At 34.8% G+C, this 21,473-nt stretch overlaps 1 protein-coding gene across 3 annotated transcripts; it reads left to right on the top strand.

Moving 5' to 3' along the window:
* Nucleotides 1–13: 13 nt before the first annotated feature.
* Nucleotides 14–21,064, top strand: CUTC (cutC copper transporter). 3 transcript variants are annotated; one of them, XM_014557790.2, is made up of 9 exons: nucleotides 15–223; nucleotides 3,091–3,162; nucleotides 5,766–5,825; nucleotides 8,778–8,843; nucleotides 9,656–9,691; nucleotides 11,886–12,019; nucleotides 16,113–16,140; nucleotides 19,682–19,787; nucleotides 20,567–21,064. In XM_014557790.2, exons 1-9 carry the CDS (start codon nucleotides 163–165, stop codon nucleotides 20,679–20,681), a joined length of 678 nt encoding a protein of 225 aa, XP_014413276.1. In that variant the 5' UTR covers nucleotides 15–162; the 3' UTR covers nucleotides 20,682–21,064. The 3 variants fall into 3 exon arrangements, 2 of the variants coding, with proteins under 2 accessions (XP_014413276.1, XP_006182974.1); XM_006182912.3 differs by having other exon boundaries at nucleotides 8,778–8,987; XR_001365774.2 differs by lacking the exon at nucleotides 16,113–16,140 and having other exon boundaries at nucleotides 14–223; nucleotides 8,778–8,987.
* The last annotated feature ends 409 nt before the right edge of the window (nucleotides 21,065–21,473 follow it).

Raw genomic sequence — 21,473 nt, 5'->3', positions numbered from 1 at the left:
GCGCCTGCGCTGGAGACTGAGCTGTCGCAAGGGCTGCTGGGGCATGGACGGGGACGCGCAGGGACGCGCGCAGCCTCGGGGACGCGCTGTTTTGGTCGCGCGCGCCGGAACCCAGACTCTTGAGTGGAAACCGAAGACGCGCGCAAGAGGGACGCGTGGAGCATGAAGAGGCAGGGAGCCTCCTCCGAGCGGAAACGGGCGCGAATACCGTCCGGAAAGGCCGGTGCGGAAGGGGGCGGGGAGGGGGCGGTCGGCAGACTGCGCTCCTGGGCGCAGGCCTGGGCGGGCCGGGCCGGCGGGGGTTCTGGCCAGTGGATTAATCGCGATTTCCCTCGGGAGTAGTTTCGCCTGCTCCTCGCAGCACCCCCCGCGCTGTATAATTCTGACATTCCGGCTTTGAACGTGTGGAAACCTGGGGTTTGGTGGAGAGAGTTCCCTGGCTTCGTAGCCAGATGTGTAGACTCGAATCCCGGCGCCACCACGTCTTGTCATGCGACCGCGTTCAAGTTAGTTAACTTCGTTTATTCTCAGGTTTCCCATCTCCACACGAGGATACCAGTACCCCTCTTACGGCATCGCTGTGATGGTTCAGTGTCGAGTACTGACCACACTGCTTAACCTGTGGGGACCTGTGGTCACTACGGCGGGGTGGGGATTGTCCCTAAAGCCATACTGCTACCAAGTGGCAGAGCTTGGCTGCCACAAGTCCCGAGTTCTTTCTGGCATGGCAGGTGCTAGGGAATTTGGCAGGTCGCTCCCCTGTGAACTCTTGCTTCCTCCAAACCAGCGTTTTTATCTCAGGACCCCCTTTACCCTCCTAAAAGTTGGGAAACTCAAAGGCTTTTAATTTATGTAAGTTAAATCCATAGGTATTGGCCATGTTTAGAAATTAAAACAGAAGCTTAAAAATCATTTATTAACTAGAACAAAATCCCATAATAAACCCACTACTTGTTAACACACATAACATTTTTAACGAAAAATCATTATTTTCCTAAACAAAAAATAGTAAGATGAGTGCCAATGTTTTATATCTTTGCAGATCTATTTAATATCTGGCTTAATGGAATTCTTACACCTGCTTTTGCATTCAATCTGACATGTCAGGTAGCCTCCCCCAAACTCCCCTCTACTTGTGACAGAATGACAATGAAAAAAGGCAAATAAAGTCTTAGTGTTATTATGAAAATAATTTTCACTGCACAGACTCTGAAAGACCCCTAGTCCAGAGCTGACTGGACTGCTACACTAAAGGTACTGTTGCTCCAAACAGATACCGTCTTCTTTGATCCCTACAAATAACTTCCTTTGATCCCTACAAATAACTTCATTTCTTAGGACAACTGCCTTACTCTGCCGTCTGTCATTGCCTTTTGTGTGCATCCCACTCTCTCCTGGGCGTGGTCTTTCCTTATGTGAGGCAAATGGTACCCCTGCAGCACTGCCCAGGTAGATTGATCTGACAGCTAGTGTGAGTGGCTATCAGGAAACTCATGGAATTAATGTAGTGCTGTTGGCTAAATGCACTGAGTCGTCTTTAAAATAAATGAGGCAGTTGCAGTTTGCTGTTAGCAAATGATAGATCTTTGTTTTTCAAATTAAAAATCGATTTAAAAAACTATAAAATCAATATTGGGTAGGAAAAAATTAAGCAATATAGAAAAGTAAAAAGAAGAAAGTAAAAGTAATTTCAAATCCCACCACCTAGTAGTAACCATTACCAGTATGTGGTGAACATTCTTTTAGGTATTACTGCCTGAAGTATGCATTCAGTATTCTTAATTTAAAAAAACGTCTGTTCTTAACTTACAGAAAAAAACTCAAAACTCTGTTTTCAGCACACTCTTTAATGTAAATACATGAATTTTTTTATAAATTTGTAATTATTCAGCCTTCAGTAAATCTTTTTGTGACTCCAGTGTACCATGGTAGATAATGTGCTTATTGTGGGCAATAATAAAGATTTCTTACATACAGACCTTACTTAAGAACTTTAGATCAAGTAAGAGTGATCAGACACTTATCTACATAAATAATAATAAGAGATAGAAAATAATTAGTGTTTTAAAGAGATACAAATTGTTTTAAAGAGGAACATGTAGCTTATGAAGAGTTATATGAGTTCGAAAAAGAGAGGTACAATTTCCTACTTTGGGAGAGAGGAAACATCATGGAAATGTGATTTGATATGAGCCTTGGAAGACCTTAGTGTTCAAAGATAGAGCTGGCAAACTACTACGTACAAAATAGATAAACAACAAGGTCCTGTGTAGCACGGGGAACTATATTCAATAGTTTGTAATAACCTATAGTGTAAAAGAATCTGAAATAGAATAGCTATATATATATGCATAACTGAGTCACTATGCTGTACACCAGAAATTAACTCAATATTGTAAATCGACCATACTTCAATTAAAAGAAAAAAAAAAGAAAAAGAAGTAAAGATAAAGCTAGAAGCACTGAGGAATGATGAGTTGGCATAAGCAAGATCAGAGTTGGGGATTAGAGGAAGCTAGAGGCATATAGAAGAAATAATGTATAGTTAATGAATGATAGCTAATACTTTTTTTACACTTAGTGGGTACTGTGCACTTTACATGAATTACCTCACTTTATCCTCATCACTTTGAGGTAGGTACTAAAACCTACTCTGTTTTACAGGAAACTTAGGCTAAATAACTTGTCTAGAATCACACAAATAATTTGTGAGACCAGGATTTGAAGTCCATCCCTGCTCTTAAACACGCATTCCTTATGAAGGAGTTTAAGCATATTCTGCAGGCAGAATTGAAAAGCATTGAAAGAATCTTGACCTGGAATATGGTGATGAAGTTTGTGTTTTAGCAAGTTTGGCATTCAGTGCATATTTTTCTCAGTGTAATTTCTTATACATATGTCTATGTTTTAATTTCATAGTCCAGAGACATCCCGCTAATAATTAATACGGTATTTATGGCCCTAGTGTACTTATCTACTTTGCTATTATTGGACGTTTGGATTTTGGCAGCAAAATGTGAAATATTTGTGGTAGATTGGTCTGGATGGATAGCACCATCATGAAATTGTGTTGTTCTCCATGTATTTTAGGAGCAGCAAATGGATTTCTCATGGAAGTGTGTGTTGATTCAGTGGAGTCAGCTGTAAATGCAGAAAGAGGAGGTAAGAGAATTAGAGAATGAATGACAGTCAGCTGTCCTTTTAAGAGTCTGAAAGTGAATCCTGTGAACTGACCTTCAGAACCTTTGTGATCTCTAAGGATCACAGTAATCCTTTTGAAAACAACTAACTAACTAGAAAACCTCCTGGGAAATTATGATCTTCTGATCTTATTCCCTCAGTAAGTCACATTTTGAGTCAAGTATCTACAATAGTGCTCACTAACCAACTTAGCAAAGACTTAATTTTTTTCAAACCATTGATTTTAGAGATTTGTTGCCATTTTCATCAAGACTTTTATTTTTTTTTAAACATATATTTTACCTTGAGATTTCTTTTGCACCCTGAACCTGCTTTAATTGGAAGCATAGAAATTCCCATCACCTCAGGATCAGAAACATTTTTAAACTTTATTTTGGAAAATTTCAAGCATATACAAAAGTAGAGAGACCAATGTGATGAATCCCCACGTACCTATTGCTCTGCTTCAGTTGTTTTCAGCACGTGGCAATCTTTCATCTATATTGGGGGTGAGCAAACTTTTTGTAAAGGGCAATGTAGTATATATATCTGGCTTTGCTGGCCACATTTAGTCTTTGTCATATACTCTTCTTTGCTTTTTTAAATAATCCTTTGAAAATGTAAACACCATTCTTAATTTGGCAATAGAAAAGAATGAAGTACTGATACAAGCTACAACATAGATGAATTTTGAAACATTATTCTAAGTGGAATAAAGCAGTCGGAAAATACAGCATATTGTATGATTTGATTTATATGAAATGTCCAGAATAGGCAAATTTATATAGACAGAAAGTAAATTATTCGTTGTTGCCTAGGAGTGAAGAGCATGGGGAGAAGGGGCAGTGACTGCAAAAGGGTGTGAGGTTTCTTTTCGGGGTGATGAAAATGTTCTCAAATTGATTGTGGTGATGGTTGCAAAATTCTGGGGGTATGCTAAAAACCATTGAATTGCACGCTTTTAATGGGTGAATTGTATGATATGTGAATTATATATCAATGAAGATGTTATTTTTTAAAAAGACACAAAAACATTTTAAACTTGCCGGCCATAACAAAACAGAGGTGTGGGCCTTTGGCCTGTGGGCCATAGTTTGCTGACCCCTGATCTATATTCCTGCCTTCCCTCTCCTTCTTCCTCAAATTATTTTGAGGCAAATCCCAGACATCATGTCATTTCATCCTCAAATGTTTCAGTATCTTTAAAAGATAAGAGCTCTTTAAAAAATAATAATGTAACTAACATATCTTTAAAAAATAATAGTATTTCTTCATATCATCAAAAAATCCAGTCAGTTTTCAGATTTCCCCAATTGGCTCACACAGTTTTGTTTTACTGTACTTTAAATCAAGTTCTAAATATTTCATTTGTTTGATGTGTCTGTTTCAATCTATAAGTTTCCCTTTTCTTTTTGCTTTCCTTTCCTTATAATATGTTAAAGAAACTGTGACTTTCATCTTTTAACATATTCCACATTCTTAATTTTGCTGATTATACATGTAGTGTTATTTAATATGTTCCTCTGACTTCTGTATTTCCTGTAAAGTTTGTTAACCAAAAGGCTTAATTAGATTCAGGTTTCAGTTTTTTATAGGACTACTCTATAGATAATATACTCCCTGTTACATCACATCAGGAGGCTGTAACGTCTTAGTTTTTTCTGTTTTAGAAATATTAAGATTGATCAGCAGATTCAAATATAGCCAGCCTGATTCATCCTTTATAAGGTTTCCTGATCCATCCTTTATAATAATTTTAACAATGCATATTTTAGTAGGGTTTGCAAAATAGTGCTATATTAAGTCTAAAATTTATTTTTCATGTGTTAGTATACTTCTATAAAGAAAACCTTTCTCTCATCAACTGTTTGGTTATACTGAAGTTTAGTTTGTACAAGAAAGGCAGGATAAACCCTTGCTTCTTTTCCGTTATTTACTGATTTTGGGGATAATGAGTTTGTTCTCTGTCTTCCAATGTATTGTTTTATCATTATGAACCTAGCTTTAAACATAGTGATTCTTCTTACTGATGCTTAAAATATCCTGTCTTTGACTGGTAGGAACCTCTTCAAGCTGGCTCCTGAGACCTTTTGATATGAACTGTAGTCTGTAGTTCTTTTGCTTTCAGTATTTTCTTATTCTTAAAATTATCTTGATTTAAGCTACTTAAAAGTAATAAGGGCTCTCTTGGAAAAGATTGCTATTTTCTTAGCAATGAAAAGTCAGTATGCCATTGTGTTTAATCCACAAACTTCTTTATTCTGAGTCACTTCCATGTACATAAAGAGGCAACTGTATAATACAAAATTTTAACTTAAATAAACTCTTAACTTTGACTATCAATAACACAATATGGGTTACAGAATATAGTTGGGACTGAAAATAGAGTTTTACTCTAGTTTTGTATTTTAATGTCTCTCAGACGGTTTCTAAGACTCTTTGTTTTATATTTAGAAAAAATGTTAGGTTTGCTGTTCAATAAGAGTTGATTTTGGACAATGACTTTTGAGCAATACTTTTCAAATTTTTTCTTAATTTTTAAATTACAAAAATTTATTGTGCAGAGTAATGCTTTTTTATTACAGGTGCTGGTCGCATTGAATTATGTTCTGGCTTATTAGAAGGGGGAACCACACCCAGCATGGGTAAGTGTTCACTTTTCAGATTTTCTTATAGGAGTTTAAGGAGCTTGGACACAATTGATAATCTGTTTCATTGGGATCCTTGACTAATGTTACTAGCATGTTAACTTTGCCGTGGATGTTGTGTATCCATATATATAGAATATGTATCCACATGTATACAAATATCCATAGGTATAGAAATGTTTATGGTTGCATATAAACTTGTCTTTCAAAGATGTGATGAAATAGATGTTTTTTTCCCTTATATGTCAAAAAGTTAAGAGACTAAGTTACTGTTAATATGTTTATATGCTCTACAGTAATATTAAGGACCGGGTTTCTTTTAATCTTTCCATCCTTGTATATTGATTTTTGTTTTCATTTCCCCTGCCCCCAAGTCTTTGTTATGCATTTTGCTTTTATATATGTTAAAAACTTCACACTGCATTGTTATTATTTTTGTTTAAAGAGACAGTTACCTTTTAAATGGATTGAAAGGATAAGATAACAATCGTATTTACCCATGTGTAGTTCCCATTTCTGGTGCTTTTTATTTCTTTGAATAGATCTATATTTCCATCTGATTTCATTTCCCTTCTGTCTGAAGTAATTCTTTTAACATTTTTTGTTGTACAAGTGTGCTAGCGATGAATTCTTTTAGCTTTTGTGTATCTGAAAACATCTTTCCCCATTTTTGAAAGATATTTTTGCTGAGTGTTGAATTCCAAGTTGACAGTTCTATTCTTTCAGGGTTTTAAAGATGTTTCTTTACTGTTGTCTTGCTTGTATTGTTTCTGACAAAAAAATCTGTTATCATCCATACATTTGTTCTTTCTATGTAATTTGTCTCTTCTCTCTGTTACTTTTAAGATTTTTTCCTTTATTCTTGGTTTTGAACAACTCGATTATGTTCTACATGAGTGTAGTTTTCTCCATGTTTCTTGGACATATGCATTTATGCTTGTCATCACATTTGGAAGCTTTTCAGCATTCAGTGTCATCTACTCCCTCCTTAAGAGACTTCACTTACACATTAGGCTGCTTGAAGTTGTTCCACAACTCACTGATGAACTACTCTTTTTTTAAAAAAAAATCTATGTTTCATTTTACATAGATCCTATTGCTTTGTTTTCAAGTGTATTAATCTTTTCTCTGCTATGTCTAATAGCTGTTAATCCTGCCTAATGTATTTTTCATCTCACACACTGTAGTATTCATCCCTAGATGTTTGAGTTTGTTGTTTTATCTCCTATGTCATTTCTTAACGTTTTAAAGCATAGAGAATAAAGTTATAATAGCTATTTTAATGACTTGGCTGCTAATTCTAACATCTGTATCAGTTCTAGGTTGGTTTCATTTGATTGATTTGTCACCTCATGGTGCATCTTAACTTTCCTGCCTGATAATTTTTCATTGTGTACAAGACATTATGAATTTTACTTTGTTGGGTACTGGATATTTTTGTATTCCTGTAAATACTCTTGAGCAGTTAGGTTGCTTGGAAATAGTTTGTTCCTTTTGGATCTTATTTTTAAAATTTGTTAGGCAGATCTGGAACAGTGGTCAGTCTAGAGCTAATTATTCTCTCTGTGTACTCTACAAGAGTGTGCCCCAAGAGTCTTGGAGTTTTCCTACCTGGCTGGTGGATACTTCTTTTCAGTGAATCTTTCCCTGGTCTTGTATAGTTTCCTTGTATGCATACACCAATCAGTACTCAACTGAATATTAAAAGGATGTTCTCTGCAGATCTCCGGAGTTCTCTTTTTCTCCTCCCTGCTGTTCTCTCCTGTGAACTTTAGCCACTTGGTCTTCCTGAGCTCTCAGCTTGGTCTCCTCAACTCAGAGTATTCTCTAGGCTCCACCTGGATTCCCCCTCCATATGCTGTGGCCTGGAAAACTCTTATGGTAGTAATCTCGGTCATTCAGAGAGCTCACCTCATTTGTTTCCCATCTCTAAGGCATAGTTATCCTTTATTGCTTGACATCCAATCTCTTGCAAACCATTATTTCATATATTTTGTCTGTTTTTTGGTTTTATAGGTGGAAGGGTAAATAAAGTTCTTGTTACTCTGTCTCAGTCAAAAGCAGAAGTCCGTATGTGAATCTATGACTCCTATATTTACTATATTTATATTTGCAGTGGCCCTTTGGACATGGCTTGCTAAAGGAGGGCATTCCCTTGTCATTCTGTGAAATACCTAGAACATATCTGTAATTTGAGTGCAGTCTTTTTTTCAACAGGAATCATGATTCATTGCTTGGTGTTGGACATATTGCTGTCCTATACAAAATTGGGATTTACTTCTTTTCCCTAGCTTGTAGCTTCCTTGTAGCAAGGAGGAAGAAGTAAATTCACAATAGGTAACCACTAATGGTGCTTGCTACAGACCTTCTACTATTGAGGGTTTCTGAGCTAGCCATAAATAAGTTCAAGTTTGCTTCCTTTTACATATCTCTTATAAAAAAAAGACTTTGCTAAATATCTTTGTCCATTAAGGGATCATAAACTTTAGAACTATATAACTATCTCTAGAGTAAGTTTTAAATAGAACTGTAATCAGTTAGAAAGGAGAAACCAGAAATACACTTAGGAAATACACTATCAAAACATTGAATCTGGTAGTTATTACACTTTCAAATTTACATAGCAGTAAAATAATTTTGTTGAGTCAACTGACAAGAGCTTTTAAAATGCAGTAACTTCCTTCTGTTTTCTAAATTGTTCTTTTTCACCCTTGATTTTCTTATTACTTAACTTCTACTAATATATACATTTTTCATTTCAGTGTCCCCTTTCCCTTTAGATTCACCTTTCTGTGGTTTCCTCTGTCAGGAAAGTGTATCACTTTCTTATAGAAGTGATACACCAGAGCAAATGTAAAAGATCAATAAATAATAAATACTATTTTATTGACCTCATTGAGCTTTTAGCTCACGTTTGAATTTTAATTAGTCTGCTCCCTGTTCTCGTAGGTGTCCTTCAAGTAGTGAAGCAGTATGTCCAGATCCCAGTTTTTGTGATGATTCGGCCACGCGGAGGTGATTTTCTATATTCAGATCGCGAAGTTGAGGTGATGAAGGCTGACATTCGCCTTGCCAAGCTTTATGGTGCTGATGGTTTGGTATTTGGGGCATTGACTGAAGATGGACACATTGACAAAGAACTGTGCATGTCCCTTGTGGGTAAGACTTTATACCTGAGACCAAAAAGCCTCTGATAATGATTGCATTTAATACTGCCAATACAGAAGAATGCAATCACAGAACTGACTTTCTAGTTACACCTGCAGGCACTTATACTAACCTGCTTTAAACAGTAGTTATTTAGATGTTTTGGGCAGAGATTGTATGTGGCATAGCCCTCCTGACTTTCTTCAGTTATTACAGATCTGGTTCTGCTACTGTTCCTGTAGAGTTCAAGGGAAGTTTACCTTGATTCCTTTAATCACAGCATCAAAAACCTCAAAAGCTATTATAGTTGGTGAGGATGGGGACATGCAGAGAGGACAGAACCAATCTACCTGTATTACTAGGCCAAAGTATTTCTTGAAGATTCTCAGAGTGGTAAGTAATAGATGTAATGCTGTCCTTATAGTTGCCAGATCATATGATTTTTCAGTTGGTACCTCTAAAGAGTAGATGACCATTTTTAAAATATGAAAACCAAAGATTAATGGAAACGTAGGACTTTTGAATTTGGAAGGCTGCCATATTTTTTTATTATTATTTTAGTTCACTGTCTTCACTTAGGAGAGGAAAGTATAAAAAACTGCCATCTAATATGGAGAATCCTATACTTAGTAATCAGTGATGATCTTCATTCATGTTGTTATGTGACTTTCTCTTTATAGCTCTTTGCCGTCCTCTGCCAGTCACTTTCCACCGAGGTGAGTCATTTCCATTTTAGAAGTTCTGTTGAACGGTGTCAGTTTTCTGATTTCACCAAATGCTACAACCTTTTTATAGAATACAATTCTATGGTGTTACAGTATAGAAACCTACTGGTTTCTATATACTGCTCTTGGGACTAACAGTTGTAAATTTAGAGATGCACAATTTCTAGAAAATATGAAGCTTTAGTTATGAAAAGTTGTTAAAAGTGGAAGGCAGTGTTGGTGTGATAGAATAGAGAGTAAGCATTGCCTACGGATATGTGTAGCCTTCCATTCACAGCATTCCAAGCAAGAATCCTGAGATTCATTTTTACTAGATTATCTAAGGTCCTGTGTGATCCCAAAAAGAATAAATCACTATGGCCAGTGAAATGAAGTGTACTGCTTGGCTTAAGCCAGACAATGTCATTCCTGGAGCTAGGAGTGAGGTCAGCTTTCCCGGATGAACATGAGATTCGTGGGCAGAGAGGGAATGGATATCTGATAAAGAACTGGATACTATTAGTAAGAAGGAGAGAAGAAATGGATGCTGGCTAGTTAATGAAGAGATGTTCACTATAGTGCATAAAATTATTTTACATTATTGATAGCTTGTCTACATCAGAATGATTTCTAAAAAGTATCTGATAATTTTACATAAAAAATATTTCCTGTCTCTAAATCTGGCAGTTATAATTTTCATACACTTTTGCCTGCATTGGTAAAATGGAGGAACAAGTATGAATTTTGCCTCTAGAAGCACTGCTATTGCACATGGAAAGAAAGAAGTCTTCAACTTTTTTGACTTGATATGGATGAGAAATTGTTGAATATTTTTCTCTTTTTGAGTCAACATTCAAAGATTAGGATAAGAGTGGACACTAGGATTTGCATCCATTTATAGAAATTACGTATAAAGCATTTATCATTGTTTCTTTTTGAAATGAATGGTATCACCAGAAAACTGTTTTCTTAGCTTGCTTTTTAGCAACACTTCTCATAAACTAGAGATAACTAAAAGATGTTAGATCACTTAAAAGTCAGAATGTGAGGCTAGACAAAAAAAAAATTTAATATGAAATAATTTAAATTAGTAGACATTTACCTGAAAAATATATAGTTTAAAATTTGATGTGCTAAATAATTCAAAATAAACCCATCATATAGAATATATTTTTCTGTTCTTAAACTTTAAACTGAGAATCATTTCAGACACCTGTTCTTTTCCTTCAATAAATTTAACAAAAATATTTTCATATTTTAAAATTTTTATATTGTCCTGGATTCCACTTTTTTTTTTCACTCATGTTTTTAACGAGACACTGTGATAGTGTAATCACTGGTAGGAAGGTGCTGCCACCAAAAGAGGAAAATCCTCTGTGGTAGGTTTAGCTGCCTACATGCCCTGAAGGGTGAAAGGAAGGGGTCTACCACCAAATCCACCATATGTTGGCACTTGTGTATCATGTAGCAGTGCGGAGAACCAAAACAGAAATAGTTTTGTTTGAGAAGAGAATTGTCTTAGAAAGTAGGAAACTTCATATAGTCTGTCGTAAAAAACTATCCTTATACTATGAGCTTTGAGTACAGGTGGTAAATGAATTAGTACAAAATATTAGTCAATATTGAGAATGAACCAAGGCCTTTTCTAGAACTAGTGAGTTTAATATTTTCATTCTGTCCTGTTTGTCTGAAACCTTAGAGCAGATATTCCCAAATCGGTATCACTTGCTTATCACATTTACAGTTTTACCATATCTGAGTGCTTCCTATACAGATTTATTTAATAATTTTCTTAAAATCTTAAGGAAATTTATTTTAAAGAGAAACTTCATAACTAATGAAAAATGAAAACTTTTCACTTCTAACCTGCATGTAAGTAAATGATCTGTTCAAATGTGTACCATTAAAATAACTGCATACTACTGATGGTGTGCACACTGTGGTGTGCTAGTAAACTGGTTCTCAGGAAAAAGGAGCCCTGATTTGTAGCATTTGTTGATTTCTGTGGTTTAAATACTGCCACCTTGACTGATTTTAGGCTCCCAATGGATTAACAATCATGATGCAAAATTCCTGAATATTTAACTATTGGCTCTTGCAAGCAGGACAGGTTAGGTCCAGCACACCACTGTGTGTATACTGCATTGTGGAAAGCTCTATATTAGAAAAATCTGTTCAAAATTCAAGTCAGTTTTATTTATTTCAGCCTTTGACATGGTTCATGATCCAATGGCAGCTCTAGAGACCCTCTTAACTTTGGGATTTGAACGAGTATTGACCAGTGGATGTGACAGTTCGGCACTAGAAGGGCTACCCCTAATAAAGCGGCTCATAGATCAGGTACACGTTATTTCTTTCCTTTCTTCCTAAGGCTGGTGTGGCTTCTCCTGATATTGTGTTGTTCAGTTAGGTTGTGAAACTACATGTTACTGACCTTGTGGTAATTCTGTAGCATGCAGGCAGTAACATTTATATAATTTTTATTTCTTTCCCATGAGTATTTTTAGTAACCAAGGCTCAAGATCAAGTTGTAGACAGTGCCTAAATAGCTGATCTAATCTGGATAACTACAGCAAGTTTTATCTTTTTTCTGTCATCAGCATCGCATAGTTTAAGCCACATCTTCTTACTATTAGCCTATGTATAGTCAGGGGATCCCATATAAAATTTGAGGACATTTTCATTTGGAGGTAAATTCTAAAACTAAACCTGTTTTTTTCTCTCTTATTTCCCCATCTGTCACAACAGGAGGAAATATATTCTTTCTCTTGTATGATTTCCCCTTGCAAATTAGCATCATTTGTAGAGCACTCAGAAGATGGCTTTGTAGTTGTAGTATGTCTGTGTTTTTCTGACACCAGTCCAAAGGCATTAGTGAGTATGGATTTTGAGATAAGAGAGTTCTGGATTTGAGACTCAAGTTTGACACTTGCTATGTAATGTTGAGTAGATTACCAGCCTTTAAGCCTCTGTTTTCTCCTGTGTTAAATTGAGATAAGTTTAATACTTCTTTTATAGTGTTGCTCTGAGGATTGGTAGAGATAAAGTAGGATTGGTAGAGATAAGAGATAATATAAGAGATAAGATAAGGCTCTTGGTAAGAGCTTTAGCGGACTGCTTGATATATAATAGATTTTAATACATGTTAGTGTTGTTATTATTATTACTTCTGTTATTAATAATATTGTTTAGTGTTTTTGTGTAGACATCTGCTTATGTTCACTATTCTGCAGCCATGAAAATAATTTTCAGACATTTTATCTAAGGATTTGATGAATTTTTCTAGTTTGGAACTTACTGATTTTATAAATATTTATTAGGTGTATATTAAGTGCAGGGCATTTGCACTATGGTGGTGACCAAGGGGTGTGTGTGTGTGTATGTGTGTGTATTCACTGCCCTTACAAACTAGTGCACAGCAGGCACCTTTAATAGAGCAGCCAATTTTAATAAAGTGCTATTAAAAAAAAGTACTGTGTGAGCACTATGGAGAGGAATCAAGTCCTGATTTGAGGGACAGGGATTGGCAAGTAGTTAGCTATCCAGAAGAAAAGACACCCACACTGCAATGTCTTACTCATTTGAAGGATGATTAGGAGTCATCCATGTAAAACGGAAGAGGGTGGAGAGAGGGAGAGTTGAGGGGATGCTCCATGAAGAAGAAATAGTGTATGCAAAGACCTGGAAACAAAAATGAGCACAACTTATTAAGATACTGAAGAATGACTATAATGTTGAATGTGAAAATACTGTCGAGAGCCTTGAAAACTATTTTAGAGTTAGTATTTTATTCTTAGTGCACTGGGAAAGTCTGAACAGTTTTAAAAAAGAATTGATGAATCAGGTTTCCATTTTAAAATAGTTACTCAGTATGGAGTAGAAAATAATTATCATGGCCATTTATTGCATTTCAGAATATCTGTGTGTGAGAGATTTGTGGATTAATCATTGGTTGGCAGGAAGGTTTTTTTGATATACATATGCAGAATGAAATGTTTACAGTCAAGCTCATCTGCTCCTATAGTTAACTTGTGTGTGTGTGTGTGTGTGTGTGTGTGTGTGTGTGATGAAAGCACCTGAAATCTACTCTCAGCAAATTTTCAGTATTCAATACAGTATTATTAACTATAGTCATCATGCTGTATATTAGATCTCTAGACTTATTCATCCTACCTAACAGCAACTTTGTATACCATTTCCTTCACTTCCCCACCCCTGGTAACCACCATTCTATTCTTTGCTTCTCTGTGTTTTACTTTTTTACATTCCACAGATAAGTGAGATTATGCTAACTTTACTTCTTTAAGCAATTACCTAAGCAGTATAATATACTGGTTAAAGCATAGGATTTGGGATTAGAAAAGTCTGTATTTAAATCCTGGGTTTGCCATGTATTAACAGTGACTTTGGGCAGTTTACTTAATTTTCTAAATTTAATTAATTTACTAAACTAAATTTACTTAATTTACTAAACTTCAATGTCCTCACCTACAAAGTTAGCTTAATGATAGCAGCTACCTCCTGGAATAGTTGTGGATCACTTCAGCACAAAATCTGACACTTTTTAAATGCTCTGTATTGCTGAATCACTTTGATAGCCTTAGGTAACCATGTAGTTCTAAGTAATTTTTTACAGAAGGCCAAAAAAACAGTGATAGAATTCATCTTTTTAAACATTTGTCCATGTTTTGGAAAACTTTCAGTTAGAAGGAACAGTTAAATATGGCTTTTTTCTCCTCCTAAAATCATTTCAACTTTCTAGATAATAATTACTTAGTTTTGTGGGTACTTTGCTTTAGTATAGTTGAGGATACTAAACATCCTTGTTTCACTTATTTCTCTAACAATTATTAAATTTTGTGAAATTTAATATGAAATCTCCCCCTCCCTTTTACTCTCTATTTCATTGACTTGCTTTATGTTTTACATTGTATGTACATATTGCTTCCTGAAATTTTATTATATAAACATACCTATCTGTTGTCTGTTTTCCTTGAACATGTTGAACATGAGAGTAGGAACTTTTTCTTGTTCACCATGTAAGGTGGGGGGAACTTATTCTTTCCCCTCTTAGGTTCAGTATTTGAGGGCCTGTGAATTAAACTGACAAAAGACAGATTAGTAGGAAATAAAGATTGTAATCATGTATTTATGTATGTGTAAGAGTTCACAAAGAAATGTAACTCAAAGAGGTGCTTAGAATTTGGGGCTTATGTACCATCTTAACAGATGAAGAAGAGACAGGAAGAGGGCACTTAGGAACTTAGAAGTAGAAGGAGAAAGGGCATTATGGGAAAACAAATGAGTTTGTTGGAGAGACTAGTGGATCCTTAGGAGAATAGTCGGGAGATAGGATAGTTTTATGACAATGTCTTTTTGGGTGTGATGCTAATGAGTTGCTCCCAGGGTGAGGTTTATGACAGTTAAATTCTTTTTCATTTCTTTTGGGAGACTCTGCTTTTAGGCAGATCAGGAATTTCAGGAACTCAAATGCCTTCAGCTCAAAATAATTTTTGTGCCACAGTGTTGTATTTTGGACCCCTTTAATCACTATAGTCCCCATGCCTACAACAGTGTCTTGGTACATGGTAGGCACTTAATAAATATTTGTTAGATGGATGAAGGAGTGAGTAAAGTGATATTTGATAAACACTTTCATGAAAGATCAATTTGATCAGGGTTTTATTTTGCAAATTATTGAGCTTGACATAATGTTATTTTTATCCTGTCAATGTTACCTACCTACTGCTAGTAGTTCTATACATTTGTAAAGGGGTGATTTCCTTTTGACTTTCAGTGATACTGAGTATATCACCAAAATTTATTTAGAGACTGTGACAAAAATGGAATAAAAGTAAGGAAATTTCAATACCTATCTTCCAGAATTATCAGAAATTAAATCAATTCATGTAGTCATTTTATTTCTTAATATGAGTGAAATGGACCTATGGTTTTGTTAAATTGGTATAATAAGCTATGGAATTTAGTTGAGGATACAGAATTTGAATAGATTTTTTTCAGTAGTTTACAGTTATGCTATGCTCTTTCTTTTATGCTGAAATCTTATTTATATTCAGTTACTTCCATCCCATCGCATACCAAGAACTCAGAATTAGTATTATTTTTCAGTAATGCCTTTTCTTAAGGTGGTGTGATTATTTAGTATTTATATTTTATTCTCCTATTCTTTATATTCATAATAGTGCAAGTCTTGAAAGCAATGCAAGAAAGTCACCTTTCTGGATAGAAAGAGTTACTATGCTGAACATTTTATTTGCCTAAGATCCCAAAGAAATAGAAAAGATCTATTGAAAATTAGATACTAGTAGTAATTTAATAAATTTAATGTATTATGTTTCCATTTTCACTGCCTTATTATCCCATTTAAGAGAAGGATATTAAAATTTACTTATTTATTTTTTTCTTTTTTCAGGCAAAAGGCAGGATTGTGGTAATGCCAGGTATTTATTTATCTGTCCATTTACTGGTATAACATTGAACTGTAGTAAGGAAGAGCAAAGGAGGCAGGACAATATGGGGAAAAGTATTAGTACATGGTGTTTGGAAAGAATATGTAATTTGATTAAAATGTTTTAAAATTGGGAGATCTGTGCTAGAATTTAAAGCTTTATATAAAGAACATTCTAGCAGGGTTTAACTCAGAGAGGAGCAAATAAAGATTGGAGTTTCTCCATGTTTGCTTTCCCATAGTATAGAATTTTGTGAGTGTAGATGTTCATTTCTGGTGAGGCACACCAAGTATGATGCTGCTATAGTATGTTAGGGCCAAAAGTCCTAGTTGTTGACAAGGCGTAAGCAAACATTTAGGTAATATCCCTGGATATTATAATATAATATTCAGTTTCTGAAAATTTCTGGTCATCAAACTCTTCCTTCTGGCCACAACAGTTGGATCATATACTTCTGATGATAACTGTAAGATCAATTAAGTAATAATGGCTCATTAGAAATGAATACTTTCTAAAGAATTAGATAAGATGACCTAGAATCAAAGTAGGACACATATAAAGACAACCTAAATTTTTAAAATACTTCTTAAACATATAATAAAGTAGAAGATAGAATAATGAATACACACGTGCTCATTTGTTAATGTTTTGTCACATTTGTCTCATCTTTTTCTATCCTGAGATATTGTAAATTTAAATTAAAGGCACTGTGACATTTTATCTTTATACTTCTCTAAAAACAAAATGGCATTTTACCATTACCACAGTACCGTTATCACATCTATCAAAATAAATATGAATTCCCTAATACCATTTAATACTAAGTCAATACCCTCCTTTCGCTAATTGTACCCAGAATGTTTTTTTTATAGCTGATATGTCCATATGTCCAAACCATGATCCAGTCAAGGAACAAGAATTGTACTTGGTTGTTATCTATCTTTAATATCTTTTAATATAGAAGTTTTCCTTTTCTTTCTCTGCTTTAAAAAAAAAATGACGTTTAAAAGGTTTGAAATAGTTACCTTGTAAAGTGTCCTAATTTTTGGTTTTATCAGATTGTTTCCTTTTGATATTCCTTAGTATGTATTTCCTAACCTCTGTATTTCCTATAAATTGCTAGTTAGATCATAGGTTGTTTAGATTCTGGTTAAATATTTTTGGTAGGAATACTTCATGGTTAATTCTCTATGCTTCATATTACATCAAATCAGAGGGCCTACAATGTCTGGTTGTCTTAATACCAACAATGCCGGGACTGACCAGGGGTCAAAATAGCAAGATAAAGGCCAGCTTTTAAAAAGAGGCCAGGCAGAGGGATAGTGTCAGAAATTTAGGAAAGCTTTGACATGTAACAAGTCCTTGAAACAGAAGCAAATAGAAAGTATATGTTACCTGTCAAATTGAGACCCTTAATCAATTAGTCAGGGAATGTTAAAGAGACTTAACTGAGTTTGATGCATTTCCATTTAAGACTAAATGTATTTAGCCTTGACAATTAATACTCAGACTTAAACAATTATTAATTTAAGATTGCCTTTGCTTAATATGTAATTAAGTTATCTGCTATGTGCAAGGCATTACTTGGGATGCAGAGTTACACAAGAAATTACTTCTTCAGGAGGCATACAGTCTTAGGTGAGACGATGTTATATACAGAAATATTTGTGATTATTTAACAAACTTTACCAAATGCTAATTATATGCCAGGTAGATGTGAAAACACAGACATGAATAGGAAGTAATCCTTCTGCTTAAGGAGCTCACCGAATAGTTCTATAAACCGATTATTACAATTTCATGTAAGTGAGTTCCGGAAAGTAAAAATTTCTAGGTAAGTCAACCTGAATGCCTAATTGATTGGAAATATGAAGATAAATAGAGCATAGTAGTTTCCCTCTAGGGACTTTCATAATGAGGCTTACAGTATAATTCAGGCTCCGGTTTCCTTATATATCAAGAGAAGATATTGAACTAGTTGTTCTTTCAGGTCCCAACTGATGTGTAGTCTGTGTTTGGAAAATGTATTGTGTCCTAAAGTTGCTGATGACTGAGCAGCATATATTTCAGTGGCTAGATATTTTGTTATTTATTAGAAGGAAATTTCTATTTGTATTTTAATCCTTACAAGTTGGTGAAGTAGGCAATATTATCCCTCTTTGGTGAAAAAAAATTGAGGCTCAGTGGATTTAAGTAACTTATCTAAGATCACATAGCTGTGAAGGGCTACAGTGGTGAAGCCAGGATTCCAATCTAAACCTGACTTCTGTGTTCTTTCTGCTTCTTAGGGCTCACTGATATTACTGTACCACTAAGAAAAAAAAAGTTAGTAAGTCAGAAAAACTGTATAAATTAAATTACTTAAGCAGCTTGAATAGTTTGAGATACAGAGTACATATTTTAAAGTCATTTAAAAATATTTATTGAATACATCCTATAAATTAGGAGAGAGGGATAAAAAAATGAACAAACTAATTTTATATTTATAATCTAGTATCAATTCAGAATATGATTTTTTATATTCAGATATTTAAGAGATTATTCATCAAAACAAATAAGTCATAAAATACTTGATTGTGCACTTTTAACAAAGTAGAACCAGATTCTTCTATAAAATGAAACAAAAAATTGATATTGTAGTAAATAAACTGTGTGACACTTTGCATTATTCCCATTTCCAATGAAGTCTGTGTGCTCATCAAATCCTGAGTCAGAGAAAGAACCTTAGAGGTTCTCTGAGACACATTTCTGAGACATCGCTTTTGTAACTTCTTCCTCAAGTCTATCTTACATTTTGTTTTGTTTTGTTTTATTTTTTGCTTTGATGGGGAGTAGGGCTAAAGCACTCAGTGATTTTCCTTGCCCTTAGAGTAACCTTTTTAAAGTCAATAATGTATTAGGAAGAGGAAGAGAGAAGGAAAGCGGGTGATACAGATAAGCTAATCCTTATCTTCTATGTTAGAAGTCAATAAATGGTGTCTAAAATTGACATATCAAGATAAAAAGGTATAAACATAGCATGTAAAGTTATGGATATAAAAACAACCAGAAAAAGTAACAGAACTGGTTACGAGTTCAGGAATGGGAATAGGGTGAAGATGGGTAGGGAGGAGGCTACTACTGCCTTGTATCAAATGTTCTTATGTACTATTTGATTTTTTACCAACTATGAATATTATTTAGATAAATCTTCTTAGCTCAAGAAAACAATTAAGTGAGATAATGTTTGTAAAAAATAGATAATAAATAAATAAATAGTCAATAATGTGTAGTGTTGTTATATAAACCAGCGGTCATGTAAGGTTCTCTCATATAGGTTCTTTGACCTCATCTTTTGTTCTCCAGAGTCTATAATCTTGTCTTTTATTGTTTTTTTCTAAATTCATTCTAGCTTAGTAAGGAGAGAGTAATTCTTGAATCAGTGAGAAATTTCAGTATGGAGATTCCAGGTAGAGCAAAAGCCATCATATTATTCATTAAATTTTATACAAAAATCTATTCTACTTGATGTATTACTTATTCTTTCCTACAGGGGGTGGCATAACAGAAAGAAACCTACAAAGGATCCTTGAGGGTTCAGGTGCTACAGAGTTCCACTGTTCTGCTCGATCAGCCAGAGATTCAGGAATGAAGTTTCGGTAAATGTATCTTTGACTCATACAAAAAGGAATGAGATTAATCTTCACTTCCCCAAATAGGAATACCTTAGGTGATGGCATGATTATTGAATGGAATGTTGTGATTAGTATGTAAGTATTGTGTCATTTTTGAAGTTTTTAAACTGCAGAATGATTCTTATCCTGCCTTAAATATGCAGGCATTTCTGAACAGAAGCTAACCTTCAAATCCTTAAGTCATTGCTGAACTTAGACCAGTTAATAATAGACAAATTCAGCAGCTAAGCTTCAAATGAGTCAGATGGGTGTATGCCCACTCATTTGTGATTTCCTTTAGCAAAGTTAATAACTATGGTATAAGGATGGAAGGGCCATAGTCATGTTTATCTTTCCTACCTTTATACTTAAGGCTTTCCTCACGTTTCCTCTCAGTTATTTTGAAATTATATTGCTATAAAGGAATTTAAACTGTTACATGTTTTTTATTATACTTGAGAGGACTCCTATAATTTAATAGTTACTGATTATTTTTATTTATAAGTTGGGGAAAGTGAGATATAAAAGAAACAAGTGCCTTAGAATTTACGATTCCAGATATAAAATCAAGTATACGACCTGGTAGATTTGGCTACTAGATGTTTCAAGTAATGAATAAAAATTATCAAATACGGCAGTCCAGAGTCCTTGACCTGTCCTTGTTCTTGAGCCATGAAATAACCTATGAGATGAAGTGCCAGTAGAGGGGATCATTTAACAACTTATATAATTAATTATCTGTTCCTTTATTATTTCTGTTGCAGAAATTCCTCTGTTGCTATGGGAGCCTCTCTTTCTAGCTCAGAATATTCTCTAAAGGTAACAGATGTGACCCAAGTAAGGACTTTGAATGCTATTGCAAAGAATATTCTGGTTTAGCCAGACCTGTCTGAGAGACATGGATGTCACAGGATGAAGGTAGAAGAATAGTCTGCAGTTCTCAGTGATACAGCTTTAACCTTCTCTGGCCAGGACAGTCAGTTTTTAAGTCTCACAATGCCATGGATAATATTTCCAAGAAGAAAAAGAACTCGAAATACAGTCACTTCCTTTGCTTAATCTTGCCAGCCATCTTCATCATCATGGTTAAATCTGGTCTACACTTCTTCCACGGACAGAGGCTTAGTCTGTTTTGAGTGGAATTAATTGATGAACTGAGAAAATTCAGCTGCAAGGTATGAATTCAGATGTGACTTCATGGTCAATTCAATAGCAATATTTTGCCTTTTCATTTGTGAAATAAAAACTTCCATTCTATTACAGTAGAGTCTCTTATTCACACCCTGAATACAATTTGTAGTGAAGTGTTAAAGTGAAGATTTTTTGTTGTTGTTGTTTTCCTTCATTTTCTCTTTTTATTATGTACTCTTTGGATGTGTTGCCCTGGGCAAGATTCTAAGGATATAGAGTAAAACGGTACAGCATAAAAATTCCCACACCTGGGAAGCAGGATGTAAAAGTTCCCAGATAGATAAAGGCAGAAGTGATCTCTGTTGTTCAGCAGGTTACTTCTGCCTCTGTCCCCAGATAGAGAAATGGCTTAACCATAAGGTTCATCTGATAATTTACAAAGACCTACACTGAGAATTGGGGGAAGTTAGGGAGGTTATGAAAATAGCTGTTTCTCTCAGCTGAGGCCACAGATAAGGAGAATGGTTTCTTGTGATGAAA

This window comes from Camelus ferus, chromosome 11 (assembly GCF_009834535.1).
Source record: "Camelus ferus isolate YT-003-E chromosome 11, BCGSAC_Cfer_1.0, whole genome shotgun sequence".
Classification (NCBI taxonomy): domain Eukaryota; kingdom Metazoa; phylum Chordata; class Mammalia; order Artiodactyla; family Camelidae; genus Camelus; species Camelus ferus.
This window is presented reverse-complemented; position numbering and strand designations above follow the sequence as displayed.